General features: G+C 37.4%; 1 protein-coding gene across 8 annotated transcripts in view; it reads right to left on the bottom strand.

Annotated features, from left to right (window-relative positions):
- Positions 1 to 3,963: 3,963 nt before the first annotated feature.
- SH3KBP1 (SH3 domain containing kinase binding protein 1) overlaps positions 3,964 to 13,180 on the bottom strand; it is a 327,120-nt gene continuing 317,903 nt past the window's right edge. For all 8 annotated transcript variants that reach the window (XM_075913587.2, XM_075913595.2, XM_075913614.2 and 5 more), the window contains 4 exons: positions 10,992 to 11,117; positions 7,146 to 7,417; positions 6,118 to 6,181; positions 3,964 to 4,359 (listed from right to left, as the gene is read on the bottom strand). In XM_075913587.2, the coding sequence (XP_075769702.1) occupies positions 4,318 to 4,359; positions 6,118 to 6,181; positions 7,146 to 7,417; positions 10,992 to 11,117 (504 nt within the window). In that variant the 3' untranslated portion in view covers positions 3,964 to 4,317. The remainder of the gene's footprint in view (positions 4,360 to 6,117; positions 6,182 to 7,145; positions 7,418 to 10,991; positions 11,118 to 13,180) is intronic.

Here is a 13,180-nt window from a genome sequence, read left to right as displayed (position 1 = left end):
CCCCACTCCTCCCAAAAATAATCTCCTGGTTTCTGCAGGGGGGCGGGGGGGGGGTTGGCAACACCACCCATGTCCCAAACATAGTGCGACACATCTGCAGAATCAAAACAAATAGTAGATGCTTATAAAGCAAATAAGCCCTGATATATATAGAAAGGTGGCTTATGCTTTATATTTAGATTACATTCATAAATCATTTATAATGTTTAGATGTTACAAGCATGTTACAGATCTCAGTAGCATGCATTACAGATCATTTCAAGCACATCTATGGAAATGTTACATGTGTAACCGAATAATTGTGTAATTGCACAAAACATTATTGGTTACGTGACAATTTGATAGTCCCCAGGGGTGAGACCGTCAGCCAGTGCATTCCCAGCCCCACAGCCAGGGAGCCCCCTGCCACGCTGCACTGCTGCCTCTCTATCAGAGGCAGCAGTGTAGGGTGGCAAGCAGGAGCTAGTCTGCAAAGGGAGGTGGTTTAAAAACCAGCTCCCATGCAGACCGGCTTCCGTCTGCCACTCTGCACTGATGCCTCGGATACAGAGGGAACAGCACAGGGTGGCTGTAGACAGGGGCTGCCTCCCCTGACCCCCTATGCTGCTGCCTCATATAGAGGCAGCAGCGTGGGGGAAGTTGGGAGGTGACTCTGTGGATCCAGTGCTGGGGGGAGCTGGTTTTTAAGTCAGCTCCCACCAGCACTGGATTCTGCCTCCCCACCGCCTCTGTTGGAGGCAGCAAGAAGGGGGCAGGTGGGTCTATGGAGCCAGCATGCACAGAGAGCTGGCTTAAAAGCCAGTTCCCCATGTGTATTGGCTCCCACCTGCCCCCTTCAAACTCCATGGTGCTGCCTCTCTGAGGCAGAGCGGGGATGGGGGGAACTGTCAAGTAGATCTGGTGCTCACTGGCCCCTGCCTACCCCCACTTGGTGCTTCTGATGCAGAGGCAGTAAGGTGAGGCGGGAGTGGGGAATGCATGTAAATCAACAGGATTAACCAATAAAGCCAGTCATATCGGTTAATTGTGTAATCGTCTACACATTGACATCTCTAAGGTCTATAAGCAACTAACAATTGTTTTATAACTCATTTATAAGTGGAACATGAATAAAAAGGCTGACCAAAAAAGTGAAATTCCTCTACTAGAGTTTAATCCCTGCTTTGATTTTTTTTTTTTATTTTATGGGTTCCATTTTTATTCAACATTTATTCTTCTATTAATGCTAACAAAAAATATAAGACATCTAGCAGAGACTAGGCCCTATCATTGGTGATTTTATAAAAGCATAATTTTGAAGGATTTTTCATATTTCCTACCAGTTGCATAAATACAAAATGAATAAAACATATTTAACAAAATGCATTTGCTAAAATAATATGTAAATTGTGGGGCTCTATTTTATTATGGATTTGCCACCTGAGGTATACATAATTTCTTTCACTCAATTATATAAAGCATTACCATACACAACATAGGCAAAACATCAATGAATAAAATTATACGTAATATGGTGGCCCAAATACAAGTGATTATAGAAAGAAAAAGCAATTGAACTATTAATAACTCCAAGGCATAAAAGTGACGCTTAACAGCAATTTTCACATGAAAGAAATTAAATCACAAAACTTCACGTTTGCAACCAGAATGCTTATTTGTGTGTGCAGGTTAATGGAAATTAATTTTAAATAACTCTTCAAACACATTTTATCATTATGACTTCGCAGCTCCCAAACATTTTTTTTATTTCTTTGAATATAAAAATGATCCTTTCTATAAGCAGCAGTTAATATCCACAGGTCTTTATGAATCATTCATTTTTAAAGGGGGATTTCATGTTCTTTGTAAAATTTTTCTATTAATCATGAAATGCAGAAAGAACAACTTGTTTTTCCCAGAAATCGTCTTCCCTGAACAATTAAGTTTTGAACAAAATATTTTAATAAAATCTCATTTAATCTTCTTTTGCAAAGTATGATATGTTGGACTCTTAAGTACAGTCTTATAAAATAAGTTAATTTCTTAACAGAAGAAAAATATAGATGATATCTAATTTCAGGCAAGTCCATACTGAGTTCAGACAGGTTTTTACAAAAGCAACATTTTAGAGTTGCCTCTTACAATTCAAGGTCCAGTCCAGGAAACAATAATTTATCACTAATCCCATAGCTCTTTTCCCCAGGGGTAAAGTTAGGAATCTACTGCATTATGAAACTGGTTAATTATGTATAATAGTTTCAAATACAGACAGTCAGAACCCCAGCAGAATCTTATGGGATACATCCTATGTCCTCCTACTTTCCCAAACTTGTTGTTAGCCTCATAAATGATACAAAAATTAATAAACTAGTAATCTTTGTTGCTGGAAAACCAGGATGGGACTATACATTTTATTTTTAAAAAAATCACAATGCAGTTGTTTAAAAACATTAAATAAAAAACATCTCTGTGACAAAATACACAATTAGTGCTTTTGTTCCAGTTACAACTAAGAAAACACCATAATTTAAATCAAAGATGGTAAATAATCTCAGTCACCTTCATTCCATACAAAGCATAAAGCAAAGGAAATCAATCCAAGGGTAAAGTTCTGTAAAGCCATGCAGAACACTCGGGTGAGAATCCTTCAGGTAACACGTGTGTACAGGGATGTTTGTGTGTGTTTAAACAGACATAAAAGAATTCCCCATATAATTAAATGAGGACCCTTTCAGAGTTTATGAATGGCTCTGACAGATTGAGAAATAAGACTCATTCACCCTTAGCAGGAAGAATAGTAAACTATGAGTAGGAACTTCAGGGTGATATCAATTAATAACACTTGATATGATGAATAAATAGATCCTTTGTGAGGTTTTATTGCTCCCTAATACTAACATTATCAATCACTCATTCCACAAGCTGGGCAAAAATACCCATAGTTAGCTGGTTCAGTTAACTCAATAAACAGACATAGTGGGCATTAGAGAAACATATTAAAACCACTCTCACAGGCTAAATGAAACCTGCTACCATTTAAATATGAAGCCAGAACAGTCTTATAATACTTTGTTTTAAGTTTCTAATAACAGGAAAGAAACAGGTTACTTTCAAAGGCTGAAATGTTTCATTATAAACACCCTCTCCCTCATACACAGATGAAGTAAACATGATTTCCATAAAACCAGGAAAGGAAGAACAGTTGCTAAAATGTATTATAAAGAAATCCTTCTATTTCATCTATATTAAAAAGCTTACAACAGAATGTGGCAAATGACATCACATAAATATCAAACTTCAACAACATCACACAACAAAAAGAACCTCGTGCATGAAATAATACAACCTTCTAACTGATGATTTTTAGTGAATTTTATTTATTTTTGCTTTAGTAATGCATATTGTGTTCACTCAAAGTGTGCAATAATGGGATCGGAGGCAGGTGTTTAACTTTTCTAATGAAAATCAAACAGAGATGAATTTTCTAGCTGAATGAAAGTCCTACTAAAGAGGAAAGCTAAAAAGCCACAGCTGGTAAGCCAAAGCTGCTCCCAACCTTATCCTTCCTTACCACACAACTGGCTACATTGACTGAGCAGCTATTTGTTAAAAGAGTGACCTCTAGCGGACTTAAGTGATGGGGTGTCATCATGGCAGCTACATTATTGAGATCTGGTTTGCAACCAGCTCTAATCAGTGGGTGGCAATAAGAAGGCACAAATCATTTAAAGACAAGATTTTCTATCTTTTTCTTTTAAATATGCCATTCTACACAAACTTAAATTTATCTTGTAGATTATTTTTGGACACAAAATTGCATATGTAATAGAATTTAAAACATAACACAAAAAATAGGCTGTTCTACCTGAAGCAAAATAATCCCCTACCCCCCAAACAGCAACATTCATTCCTGGCTATATGCAGTACAAATATTTTAGGAATCTGTGACAAAAGACAATTAAAAAAAAGTCAAAATCATAAAGCTTGTAAACGAATAATCTGTAATACATTTTATTTATGGAAAAATATCATCAAAATAGTACCACTATGGACTAAACTGCCTGAGTTTTCATTTCATTTGTGATCTTGTAAGTAGAGACTTTAGCACAATAAGATCAATTTCAGTCACAACCAGTGCCATACAGCGACTGCATCCCATGGAATATTTTCGTCTTCATTGGAATTTGTGCTGTGCTATCAAAAACTCTTGTGCTGATTCCTTCAAACAAAGGGATATTGAGGCAATTCTTAAATCATTTGGCACAAAGTTATTTTGGCTGGGGCATAAATTTGAGTCTCAGTCAGGATGAATAACGTAACATTCCACCTATCAAGCGTTCATTTTGATTGAAGGGCTTTCTTTATGTCGTTAACTTCCATCTGCAAAGAAAAATCTGATTAGAAGGTTTATTAGTGTGTCTTATCAAATTCAAGCATTGTGCCAGCAGTAAATTCAGTTGAACATAGCATCTTATCTCAGGGTGCTTGAAAGTAAAGGTTTCCCTGTTATCCCCTTGTTATTCCCATCAGCAAATGCCTCACACATTCAGATGACTCTCATTCTTGCTAAAGGAACTGGAAATGGCTCCCTTCTTCCAGAGCCAGGCAGAGATAGTTACTGGAACATGTCATGAACTGACTACCTCAGATTCTTCTCCATCGCGTGGAGACTGAACCTTTATATCACTCCAAGCCTAACACTGTGTCTGCACTACCATAAAGTCAACCATGTAAGGTTTACCATTACTCCTTCCTTGTGAAAAGAAAGAGTACCGAAACTGACTAACAGCCTTTACACTCACTGGAACGGGTGGGGTGGTATGAATTCATTGTTTAGAAAATGAACCTAACCTAATATGGTTAAGTCCCATGTTAAGATTAAGCCTAATCTGGTTTAATTTAGACTGGTTTAGTTAAATCAATGCAACTTGTGTGTGCGAGTGGACTCTCATAGCTATTTAAAACTCATATCAGTTTAGCTCTCAAGCTCAACCAATATAAGCTACGTTAAACTGATATATGAATGTCCACACACATTATAATTTTTTTTTAAAAAAAAAAATCACACTTTTAGTTATTTCAGATCAGCTCTGTATTTAGACAAACTTAGTTATATCCTGGAGAACTGGAATCCAGAACTCTAAATGGTATTAACTGCTAGGCCAATCCAATAATTTCTATAGAAAACTGATTAACCTTAGTTAAATTGACTATTAACGATTAAAAACTATGGTATCTGACAAATTTCCCTATGCAGAAAAAAATATTCAGAAGGTCCCAGTTCTGCCATGCTTACAAGTGTTGAACAGTATGTTACTAAGTAAGAACAGCCCATTGAAATTAAGTTTTGATTTTCTATCACCAGTATAACAAATACAGAATAAACAAAGGTCTCAAAGTAAAAGCAAAAATATCAAAATGATGACATTGATCAACTTGCTTTATATCTATAAATAATGAAAAGTAGTTTGAAAGTTACATTATATTTGATATAGTATATTTGATGGTCCAAATAATGGCTCTGTTCTGCTACCTTCACTCCTTAAATGACTAAATTAATAGGATGACTCAGTACTGAATGTTAAAGAAGCAGGACCTGGATTCTTAAATATTTTTTTTTATTAATCTTGACACTTTTTTAGAACTAGTAGAATTGTGTGCAAGAGAAAGAGCCTAATTTGGTTAGCTGAAATTAACTTTTCAAATAAAGTAAGACCAATTCTTAAATAAAAAGTAATTCGCAGATTATAAGTCACATTTAAAAATAAATTCCTTCATTCCTTTATGAATATCCATTTAGATGATTAAAGTTAAAACATTTAAAAACAGATTTCACTTTTCACTGCTAAACTATCTATTTTTTCCTATTTCACTCCACTTAGTCAATAAAAACAGACTATTCAGATTCGAGATATTGCATGAATATATGAAAACTAACACAATGCAACAGCAGCTACACTGCAAACTCTGCAAGGGGAATATACGTTTGTTCATATACATATCTTTGAATTCTTTTTTACATTAACAGAATGTATTTATTTTAAGTGTTAGAAGAGCTAGCTTGCCCTAAGTTTGAGGCTAAATTTGACTTGCCAACATTCGTGTTAAGTTTGCTCCAGACATATAAGATTCAAATACCTGTAATCGTAGACGGATTTTTTTCTCTTCATCTAATTCAGACAACAACTGTTTAATCTCTTTTCTATTAAAAAAATGGAAAAATTAAAAAGGTTCATATTAAAATAAATGTTAATTACCTCTGAACCATTTCCCACCCCCCACACACCGACCAGTTGTTGTATTTTCTGAATAATGATCTAGCAAAGCATGTATATCCTAAAAACCTTTTGCATTATTTAATTTAAAACATGTAATAAACAGGAGTGACTTCATTTATGCTTTTGGAAAACAGCTGTGTGGCAGATGAACATTTTTGTTCAACTGACATAAATAGCACTGTTTATGGATAACAAAGAAGCCAATGAATGCTTAAGGAATAAGGGTTCCCATTATAATAAAAGTTCTGTGTTTACAGGTTTAGTTCTTTGGCCACAAAAACTTGCTCCGGGCAGGAACATCATTACTGACTCAGTTCCCAATTAAATTTTTTGTATATGATGATAGAAAATTTGGATCAGTCCATTGGCAGGTTACAGGAATTGGTAAGAAACTATCACATGTGTAAACTGTTTTAAAGCTGTTTAACACTGCACTATTTAAACTTCATCATAACATAGATCTTTCCTAAGTGTAGGTCACCAAATAATGGTCTGTTGTCCAGGGGCTGTGATAAAGGGACAAGGAATCGTTTCTGACCTCTGGAAGGCAGAGTGTGATTATTTAGATGAGAAAGTGTTGTGCCTGCTTTGTGCCAGGCCTGTGCTCTGAGCCAGGCCTGTGATCTGAACAAAATAAATCTTAGAAACTAGGTGAGAAAATCTTTTATTGAACCAACTTCTCTTGGTAAGAGAGACGCTGTAACAAACTATCTGAATAACCATTTCAGTGCTTTAACATTTCTCTCAACATCTACTTGTTCTTTATGAAATCCATTTTTGTGACAAAATGATCAAAGAATTTCACACACAAACACACGTATTATATGGGAAACATTAGTACAAAGCACAGTAAAATACTTAGAATGGAAGCTAGTTTCTAATGCTTACTTTTGCTGATCTTTCATTGTTTCAACGATAGTTCTTAGCTCCTTCACTTGTGTTCTCAGCTCCTCCAAGGCTGCCAGACCCTGGCTTGAGTGCTCAGTCTTTGGCTTTCCTTCAGTACTGAACAAAGATGGGGAATTTGACCTATGGCCTGTTGTTCCCACAGAAACTGAATGAAGTGCAGGTGAAGATGAGGAAGATAATGATGCTTGTACATTACTCCCACTAGTCAAACCCCCTGGCTTTGGAGGCAACGATGTTTTATTATCAGACACCTGTTAACAAAAACAATGAACATTCAGTTGCCAGTGATAAAAAGCTTTGGTTTCCTGAAATGGAGACATCTCTCCATATTACCTATATTTAACTGCGCTATAGTCATACTGATGGGATTGGTTAGAACCAGATGCTTGAATATTGCATATCAGATATGATATGCCACTGTCACTCAAATCTGTCTTTCTGAACAGCCACAATATCAAAATTGGAGCCTGCCAGAGACCCTCAGTCCATCACAGAGATGTTTTCCATCAGTATTGTTACAACTGACCAGGAAAACAAAGTCTAGGTCACCAATAAGACAGGCATAAGAATGAGAAAAACAGAAAATTTACATTTTTATTCAGAAAACACAAGCAATTCTCCAACAAAATTAAGTGACTGATGCACATTGTTTCACACTTTATTATAAGTCAGAATACAGTTGGCCAAGCTGGCCTTTTTCTATGAGAATGGAATTTGTGCCATGCAGAGAAACCAAGTAAGATTTCTTGCAATATCAAATCAGTTCTGATTTTCAACTAGTAAATGAAAGATTCTGTCTGAAAGATTCATGAAACATGTTTAAAGAAAAATAAATGTTACTGTATCCATACTGTTACTTAGAGCAATATACTCCTCAAATATCCCAGACTATTCTCCATCAGAATACATATATAACATACTGTAGGAAGTAATCATCTATCAGTGAGAAATAGAATATATTCAACGACTTTAAAAGATTGAGTAACCTTTAAACCGAGTCTCTGCTCATGTCTACAACTCCACATTTCCATACAAGAATTCTGGGTCTTGGAAGTTTCATTGTCTTAGTCCACCTATATAGAGATACTTATATGGGCCCACATCACTGAAGTGTCTGACTTCAAGTTAGACTAAAACTTGTCATGCCAAAATATCAATGATGATGTTGGCACTATTCTGGAAATAGACTGATTAAAATGCTGCCCAGAGCAGAGGGAACAATACAGAAAGTATTCTTTTAGTAACACCATGACAAAGGTATTTTCTAAAATATCGAATCTATATTTGCGTGTGTGAAGATAGTGCCTAGAGAGCCCATTGTGCAAGGTACTGTACAAACATAGTAAAATTTCTTGACCCCGAAAAATGTACAGTGTAAGGCTTGAGCTACACACAATTTGTATACCAATTTACTTAAGATAGGGTGTGATTTTATATTGATAGTTAGAGTAGTATAAACTTGTGAGAAGGATGAAGTGTGTCAAAAAAGTGCTTATTCACCTATATACAGCTTATTCCAGTAAATTTATATTTGTTTCTAAATTGATTCAGTGAAAGTGGTGCAAAAATGTGTACACGCAACCCCTTGGCAGATAAGACAGAGTGGAAGAGGAAAGAGAAACATAGGCAGAAAGTGACTTGCACAAGGTGTCTCAAAAGATTTTGGTAGCGCAGGGATTAAAACCCATATTCCTGGTCCAATATATTATCCACCAGACTATGTTTTTCTTTCTATAAGTGTGCTTCATACATTTAGGATTCAGTAAACAGAATATAACACTTTTTTTTAAAGTTCAATGAAAGCTGGTGCTTAAAACCTTGACTATAATTCTCTGTGATGGCTACTCTCTTGTAATGTTTAGCTATAGCAATAAGCTAGTTTAGAGCAGGAGATACAGGTGTCTGTATTTATTAACAACATGGTTCCATTTTCTCTAAATTACTGTGATGATATATTATTAATATGACATGTTTTATAGCAACAACTGTTCACCTTCCAGTAAAATATGAAATGGCTTAGAACTCAATGATCTCATTCTCTCTTCCTTTTAGATTTAATTCTAGCTTTTTGATGGCTTTTGTTCTTGAGTTCTGCCTGTCCACAAGATATTCCTAATAGGGATTCATAACCTCTTGAATATGTTCCTAATGAGTCAGCAATTGCTGGAGTTTGACATGGTGCAAGACTTACCTTTTTGGCTGGGCTTTTGACTGACTGGGGAACCATAGCTGATGCAGATAATTGGGTCATTTGGGTGGATGAAACCTTGACTAAGGATCAATATTTAATAATAATAAATAATACATTGTAAAGATTTTTCCTTAAAGAAAATACTATACTTAGAGAATTCTGCACCTCTGTGTACTGCACAAATTGTGCAGAATTCCATATTTCTCCTGAAGACTTGGGGCTGCAGAGCTTCTGGCCGCCACTAGGGGTACGTCTAGACTACATGCCTCTGGCGACAGAGGCATGTAGATTAGGCTACCAGGCATAGGAAAATGAAGCGGCTATTTAAATAATCGCCGCTTCATTTAAATTTAAATGGCTGCCACGCTGAGCCGATCAGCTGTTTGTCAGCTCACTGCGGTAGTCTGGACGCTCCGCGGTTGACATCAAAGGCATTTGTCAACCTCCCAGGTATGCCTCCTGGGATGAGGTTTAACTGGGAGGTCGACAAATGCCTTTGATGTCGACCGCGGAGCGTCCAGACTACCGCGCTGAGCTGACAAACAGCTGATCGGCTCAGCGCGGCAGCCATTTAAATTTAAATGAAGTGGAGATTATTTAAATAGCTGCTTCATTTTCCTATGCCAGGTAGCCTAATCTACATGCCTCTGTCGCCAGAGGCATGTAATCTAGACGTACCCTAAGAGAGCCCACCTGACAGTGAGGTGAGAGCTCAGCCCTGGAGGAATAGAGGCTGATGCTTTGGCTGCCTGGCTTGATCCTCATCTTGCAGGGATGGGAAAAGGCACAGGATGCCCCACTCTGGCAACCACAGAAGAAAGGCAACAACATTGTGGTGGAACAGTAAAGAAGCCAGAGGAAAGAAAAGGCCTGGGAGGAGGGTGCAGGTGTCGGGAGGAAGGAGGTTTCAGAAAAGTGGGTACAAGTGACTGGGCTGTATGGGGAGGGGGAGCGTGGGTGTCTGACCCCTCCCCCCAACCTCAGACTGGAACTGGGTTGTCACAGGGTTTCTTTAACGCTGAACTTCTGGGAGAATCATTTTTATTGTGTGCATTGCTGACATACTTTTTGATAGGGATTTTGAAATAAATTACCAAAATAACTGAAATAGGAATGATTATCTTGTTGTTGTTTGACAAATAAAATATGTACAATTTTACAAAAATATTGTGCAAAGAATGTTCAATTCTTCCAGGAGTAAATGTTACAGAGGTAAGCAGTATAAAACCCCTAATGAGTATATAGAAAGGGAAATAAAGTACAGAGAGGTTCAGTAATTTTTCTAAGTTCAAACAGAATTCATAATAGACATTAGAAAAGTTTGTGATTCAGTAATACTGCTTCAGGATATGATTTTTGCAACATTTTTATAATAGCAAAAGCCCTAGAATAGATGCAATAATACCATAAAAAAAGTGTTGCTAGTACACCTTATTCTGATCATTGAGTTGGTATAAGGATTTTGCCACAATAAACTGTATCTGCAGTGGAAGAGGTTGCATTTCACTGTAAGTACCCTGAGTTGCCCAGTTACTGAGATGATGGGTACCATGAAATAAATAAAAGAAAAGAATGCATGTATATGACAATAAACTAGAAAATGCAGCGTAATCAAACCATCCCAATTAACTTACTTGTGATATTGTAACAGTCTTTGTTTTCTTTGACACTTCAGTTGCTTTGTGTATAATGGACACGTGTTCTTCCTTTTCCTCTTCAGGGCTTGGTGAGTCAAAGAAATCAGGACTTGAAAGGGACGACTATGTAGGCAAAAAAACAAAACCCCCAACAACACTCAGATATTTTCATTCAAGACTATTTTTTAAAGTAGAAAATTCTATATCAAATAATAATTAAACATATAAAAAAGTCATCATACAAGACAACTTATAACTCAAAAGAAAAATTTCAAAGATTTGTTTGAATTAATTCCTTTTTAAAAGGGTAGCAAATAGAGCAATATTGAAATAACATATGCATAGGACTAGATTGCAATTTAAAGTCACTCTTCATATAGGAGAGGGTGCACAGCACCATCGTGTTCCCAGAAGAATTTTAGTTTAATGAGCCAGAATTTCCCAGAGGCTAACAAGGTATATATGCTACTGTTACTTCATTTCCACCACACTGGGAAAGGCTTCATTTGCCTTACACAACCACAGACCTCACTCTACTGCGTTTGGGGAGGTTAGTGCTGTTATCCACACACACCACCTGCATTCCATAGCCGCATTGTGCCTGGCCTCTGTGTAGGAATATGAAGAGATGAAAGCTCATTGCATCCTTTACCCCATAACCTCACACACAGTCAGTCACAAACTGTGACTTGGATTTAGTTTAAGTAATGGAACCTTTCTTTTTTGTTCTTTTGTAATTTACACGCTGATCCATTCACACGTTCCTTCCACTTTATTTTTCTGGCATGTGAACATGAGACATTATTGTTAGCAACAGCATACTCTTATTTAGACTTCCCAACAATAAAAGAGAGAGAATTATACACAAAAAGTTTCAGCATTTCCACATTATCAAATCTTTGCTTTTTAAAACAACAAAATTATAGTGATCATATATTGGAAGCAGAGCACAATTTGATCTCTAGAACAGATTCAGAGACATTAGAATTATTTGCTTGAAAAGCTTTTGTGGACTGGTATTTACTGGCTCACTCAACCTTTTATTTTGAGATTAAATATAATCTAGCACAACATGCTTGAAAGGCGGTGAGTCTGGGGCACTGGCAGTTTCACGACAGAGGAAGAGCCTTTGGCTCACCAAGATTTGGATTTGCCCTATGTAGCTAGCTCATCAGAAAATGTAACTGAATATGACTGCCATTGGTAATTAGGTAATTAAAGCCTTACTACTAGTTATGGCCGAAGATTAAAATGGTTTTGCTCATTTTAACTTTAATTCAGCTTTATCCTATCACCTTTAAAAAAAATGGAGTGAAATAACCAATGTAATTTAACAACTGATTCTTTGCCATTGGACAGGAGTGGTGCCAAAATAATAAAAGGAAGAAACTGAGGGACTCCCATAACTGTAACAGCGTTGGGCCCCTATCAAACATAATTGGGCTCTGATACATAGCTTGGTCCTCTGGGTTACTAACTGTTGGATTTAAGAAAAAACAAATACATCATATAGAGCTAAGAGCTGCTTATATATGTCTTATAACAGAATTGAACAGGATGTATCCATAGTTGTTAGGGTGCCTTTTATCACTGTGAGTACTTGCACAATAAGGGCATGTCTACACTGCACATTTATTTCAGAATAAGCTATTTCGGAAGAAATACTCCAAAATAGCTTATTTCTAAATAGCACGTCTACACTACGGGGAAGCCTCAAAATTAGTGCAAGGCAGGCTCCCCTAATGTGGACATGCTACCTCGATTTAAAGCCCTAGAAAGCCCCAGAGAGTAATTACTTAGAATGGCCCTGGTGAGGAACTATTTCAAAATAGCAGCAGTGGAGCGTCCACACTTCCAGTATTTCAAAATACAGTAAAACTCCAGTTGTCCGGCATCCAGTGGCCCCGGCACTCTTGATAGTCCGGCACCAACTGGAACCTGGAAGTGCTCCAGCCAGCTGGACAATTGGAGCTGCTCTGCCCCCGGCTTCCCAAAGTCCACCGCTGGTCAGTTTCAGTAGTGGTGGACTTGGAGAAGCCCTGGAGCAGAGCACCCTAGCTGCTCTGCCCCCCAGCTTCTCCAAGTCCAGCGGCGGAGTTGGGGAAGCCGGGGGCAGAGCAGCTGGAGTGCTGCCGGGTTGGTCCCGCAGCACCGCTCAGGTGAGGGGCGGCGCTATGGGACCAACC

The sequence above is a fragment of the Pelodiscus sinensis genome, chromosome 1 (genome assembly GCF_052426305.1).
Source record: "Pelodiscus sinensis isolate ZL-2025 chromosome 1, ASM5242630v1, whole genome shotgun sequence".
Classification (NCBI taxonomy): Eukaryota; Metazoa; Chordata; order Testudines; family Trionychidae; genus Pelodiscus; species Pelodiscus sinensis.
This window is presented reverse-complemented; position numbering and strand designations above follow the sequence as displayed.